The sequence below is a fragment of the Propithecus coquereli genome, unplaced genomic scaffold (genome assembly GCF_000956105.1).
Source record: "Propithecus coquereli isolate 6110/MARCELLA unplaced genomic scaffold, Pcoq_1.0 Scaffold162, whole genome shotgun sequence".
Classification (NCBI taxonomy): Eukaryota; Metazoa; Chordata; class Mammalia; order Primates; family Indriidae; genus Propithecus; species Propithecus coquereli.
The window spans coordinates 3,048,758-3,053,746 of NW_012140747.1; the positions used below are offsets into that span (position 1 = coordinate 3,048,758).

General features: G+C 49.4%; 1 protein-coding gene across 1 annotated transcript in view; it reads right to left on the bottom strand.

Annotated features, from left to right (window-relative positions):
- Nucleotides 1-4,290, bottom strand: part of IGFBP7 (insulin-like growth factor binding protein 7) — a 96,570-nt gene extending 92,280 nt beyond the window's left edge. The window contains exon 1 of the mRNA XM_012641113.1: nt 3,677-4,290. Coding sequence (XP_012496567.1) covers nt 3,677-4,151 — 475 coding nt within the window. The 5' untranslated portion in view covers nt 4,152-4,290. The remainder of the gene's footprint in view (nt 1-3,676) is intronic.
- Nucleotides 4,291-4,989: the final 699 nt, after the last annotated feature.

A 4,989-nucleotide genomic window follows, 5' to 3' on the forward strand; every position in this document is an offset into this window, starting at 1 on the left:
TGGCTTTTATTAAAAAGCCCAAAAACAATAGATGTTGATGTGGATGCAGAGAGAAAGGAATGCTTATACACTGTTGGTGGGGCTGCAAATTTGTACCACCTCTATGGAAAACAGTATGGACATTCCTCAAAGAACTAAAAGTTGACCTACCATTTGATCCAGTAATCCCATTACTGGGTATTTACCCAAAGGAAAAGTCGTCATTTTATGAAAAGACACCTACACTTGAATGTTTATTGCAGCACAATTCAAAATTGCAAAGATGTGGAATCAACCCAAATGCCCATCAATTCTGAGTGGATTAACAAAATGTGGTGTACATATACCATGGAATATTACTCAGCCATGAGGAAGGATGACTTAGTGCCTTTTGCAACAATTTGGATGGAACTGGACACCATTATCCTAAGCAAAGTATCTAAAGAATGGAAAAACAAACACCCCATGTACTTGCTATTAAACTGGAACTAACCAATGAGCACACATATGCACAGAGGTAAGTAAAACTCAGTAGAAATCAAGCAGCGGGGAGAAGGGAGGAGGGGATGGGTGAAAATACACCTAATGGGTACAATGAACACTATCTGGGTGATGCGCACACTTATAACCCTAACTCAAGCATAACAAAATCGATACACGTAACCAAAAATATTTGTACCCCTGTAAGATTTTGAAATAAAAAAAGGGAGTTAAAAAAAAACTGGATAATCAAAATAATGTATCATTGATTCACTCAGCATTCTAGAAGTTTCTATGCTCAAGAAGGGCAGTGGAGGCCAGAAAAAATTAAAAAACATTTCTCTGAGGCTTGGGGAAGACTCTTAGGGATGTGATTTTTTCTGTTTCTGATATGAAAGTGGAGAGAAAAAGTAATGGGGATTTTGGAGGAAGAATCTCCTGAAATGAGCAAGTGGTTGTGATGCTTACTTTCAGGTTGAATAATGACAATTAATATTTATCGAGTGCTTTCTATGGATAATCTTCATGCAGTTAATCTTCACAGCAACCCTATGAGATACGGATGGTTATAATCCCCATTTTACAAGCGAGGAAACCTGTAGGCAGAGCGATCAAGTAACTCGCTCAAAGCTATAGTCAGTAAATGGCAGAGTTAAGATTCATACCCAAGGAGTCGGGTTCGAGAGCTCATTGTCTTAACTTCTCTGCGTTAATGCTTCCTGTATGCATATACCCAGTACATGTGCAACAAATATGTTGAAATAATGGCTGTGTGCATACACAGACCCCCGGGAGAACATCATTCTGGGGCGGGGGAGAATCAGGATGCATCACAGAGAAAGGCATACAGCTGTCCCTTACAGTGAAGGCTGGGAAAGAGTTCAAAGGGTGGGAAAGGTAAGTGAGGGAGGGAGTGACTGTGGTGTGTGTGGAGGTGGGGAGGCATTCCAAGCAGAAGGCATCCGCAAAGGCACGGAGGCATGAAGAAATATGATGTGTTGAAATGTGAATAGCAGACACTCATTATGGCTGGAGCATAAAGGGGCTTAAAGAGAAGAGGTGAGAATAACAGAATGGGATTCTACTGTGAAGACCCTCATATGCTGTGCTATGTAGTTTGGACTTTGTCCTGAAGGTACTAAGAAGGGAGGCCCTTGAGAATGACATTCTGATTCCATTCTGAAGGAGAAGAGGGGATGGTACCCAACTGGACCAGAGTGGCTGAAATGGGATTGCCAACGAGCTCAGAGTTAAAGGACCATAAACAAAAGGCATAACCAAGAATTGGAATAAAGGAGCACCATGTTCTCTTTCAATGGTGAGATTTAATGATACATCCAAATGGTACAGAAGTCAATGGCACGCTGTCCAGTTTGCTTCTGTAATTGTCAAAACATATCCAGGAGTCAAGAGAAACACACTAGGGGACCTGATTTCACCCTGTATGTCTCTGCTACGGCAAAGTCCTGCTGTTGGAAGGACCTCACATTCTCTTCTGCTGTCTTTGGCATTCTCCTACAAATGGTCTCAGGCATCAGTCCCACATCTCTTAATTTAAGCTGGGAAGAAAAGGCTAATTTATGTTAAGGTTTCCAGTTTTAGACGCTATTTTTCCTAACATTTTCCCAAACATAAAGAAAAGCCAGGCCTGTACTCTCAAGGGGTTTGTAGTCTGGAGGGGTACTGAAGGGCTGGGTGCATGTGGTCATGAGGTTATGAAACTGGTTCTATAATGACTATCAGTCCAATATTTTATAATTGTACTGTGGGTGTGTTTAGAGATATAAGTAGCAGTAGAGAAAACGGGATAAAACTAGCTATAGGCTAGAAAATGACAACATTTGAATGAACAATCACTGAGCTAACCTTCTGCTCTGATAAGGCAAGTACCTGTCATTTTGAAAGACCCCGGGGAAAATTCTGCATTGGCATGTTTATATGAAAATCTCAATATTTGGAACAAATTTATAAACAAGGCGCATTTCTCTTTTAATCATGTGACTGACAAATGGATCCAAAGGAACAAATGACTGTTTCTGTTGGAAATATACACAGATTTTTAAGGCTGTCATTTTCTAAGTTTAAAGGGATGATACTATAAATAGCTAACAGGGAGTTAAATGCTTTAGGGCTTTCAAAAGTGAACTTTGAAATTGGTGACATGCAACCTATCAGCATATGGTCTTCTGGAAAAGCTCTAAGGAAAGAATTATTATTTGGAAGTTCTGGAGAAAGTCTCAACTGTGTTAAAGAAGCAACAGCTTCTGTCTTCTCAGTAGAACTACCTCCTCTCCCTTTTCTACCTTGGCTGGGACCAGGAGAGGGGCTGCCAACACTGGATTTCTAACTTTCCCTTGAAACCAGTGCTGATGGAAAATCTTACTTCAGGCTTTAGAGTTAAAATTTCTGCTTTTTTTTTGTTTTCAAGTCCAGACTTCATTTATTTTCCTGGTTCATTTATGGCAAGCTTGGGCTTGTTTGGAATAAAATAAACGATCAAACATAATCTCAAAGGCATTCCTGCTGAGCACTGCATCCTGGGGATAAATTACGCAAAAAAAAAAAAAAAAAGGAACACTTAGGAAAAACAAAATGGTACTCATGTTCACAACATAAACTACATCATAAGAACATTCTTCAAAGAGTTTGTATTTTATTTTGCCCACAAATAATTAGCTAGTTAGATTACTGTCTGAGAATCTGTAATTTCCAGTTAAGTGGATTATTTTATTTAGAAACCATGAAATCTGATTAAAAAATTCTTATAATCAGCCAATTGAAGTGGGACAAACAACTTTTTTTCTGAAAGTCCTTACTGTGTATTTCACTGTCAAACTCCTTTCCCCATCTCTTGACGTCTCCTCTCTCTACACACCCAAGCCAAGAAAGAGTGACGAGAAAGTGACATCTCCGGGCTCCCCGCTCTCGCGAATGGACTTGCCAGCTGTTAGCGCGAGTAGGGCGAGCTTTCGGGACGGGGACGTCTGAGGTCTCGGAAAATCTTTTCTATATATACACCCGGCCCTGCGAGTTCTCACTTTCTTGGCGCACGCACCGAATTCTCGAAATAAAACCACCGAAAAGGAGACGGGAGGCGTCGCCCCTCGGGCCCGGCGCCCGCAGCTGCCAACTCCTCCCCTCCCATCTGGCGCCCAGGACGCCCGCGAGGGGAGTGGCGAGGCCCGGCGCGGTCGGCGCGGGAAGCGCTCGTGCCCACCTTGCTCGCAGGTGCCCTTGCTGACCTGGGTGACGGCCTTCTCCCCGCGGCTCTCGGCCCGCAGGCTGGCGGCGCGCAGCTGGCAGCCGCTGGAGTAGGTGGTGCCGTCGCTGCCGCACACCGGGTAGCGGCTCTTGCACACGCACACGCCGCTCACCACCGGGCCGCCGGCTGCTGCCCCGGCTTTACCCTTCCGCCTCTTGCGGCTCTTCACGCACTCCATGCCCGGCGCGCAGTGCCCCCTGCCGGCGCCGCCGCCCCCGCACGGCTCGCCCTCGCCGCGGGCGCACACCGGGCAGCAGCCGCACGCGTCGCGGGTCTCGCCCAGCGGGCAGCCCCGCGGGGGCAGGGGCGGGCAGGCGGCCGGCGCGCAGGGGCCGCACACGTCCGAAGAGGAGGAAGAGGAGAGGGGCAGGAGCAGGAGCAGCAGCCCGGCGGCGCCGAGGAGCAGGGCGCGCAGCGGCGGCCGCTCCATGGCGGGGCGCGGTGGCGGCGGCGCGGGCGCGAGTGAAGCGGGGCCCGCCGGCCGCCTCCTTAAACCCGCCTCCCCGCCCGGCCGGGCCGCGGGAACCACACCCCGGGGCGGCGAGAGCGCAGCCGCCCCGCCCGCCCGCGCTGCCCCTGCCGGGCCCTCGGCGCCCGCGCGCGCGCTGGGGTGGGGCGCCCGGTCTCACGCCCGCCCGCTTCGCTCGGCGTTGCCGGTGCTGGGCGTGCGCGCCCCTCCGCTCCCGCTCGGTCCCGCGTCCCAGCCTGCCCGCCCCCGCCTCGGCCCGTCGGGGGGCGCCAGGCGGCGAGAGCGGCTCCCTCGCCCTGTGGTTTCTCGCCTTTCCCAGTCCAGGTATTCGCCCTTCTCAACAACCACAGCCGCTTGGAGACAACCCAGCGTTTAATTTATTAAATTCTCCGTCGGCCCGGGACACCCGAGTAGTGATTACTCTGTGGTTTGGGGAGGTCTTTTAAGAGCAACCGTTTAACACCCCCACCCCCACCCCACATGTGGATTTTGTGTACCCGCTGGCCACAGGCCGCTGTGATCCTGGGTGCCAGGCTAAAACGACAGATCGTTGCCAACCGCTTCTCTTTCTGGAACCTCGTAACTGCCTGCGCTCCCGACCCCCTCTGTGGCATTAAACAAAACCCTGTGCTTTCTCGTGCCAAGCCAAGCTGTAATCCGTGCGAGAGCTGCGGCGTTGTTTTAAGTGGTGTCAGAGCTCCGTCAGACCTCTCCAGGGAACACAGCCTAGCTGAGGGCAGCAGGGAGCCCAGCTCCTCGGTGGACGTGCCGCTTAAGCACCTAAAATTTGCACGCAAAA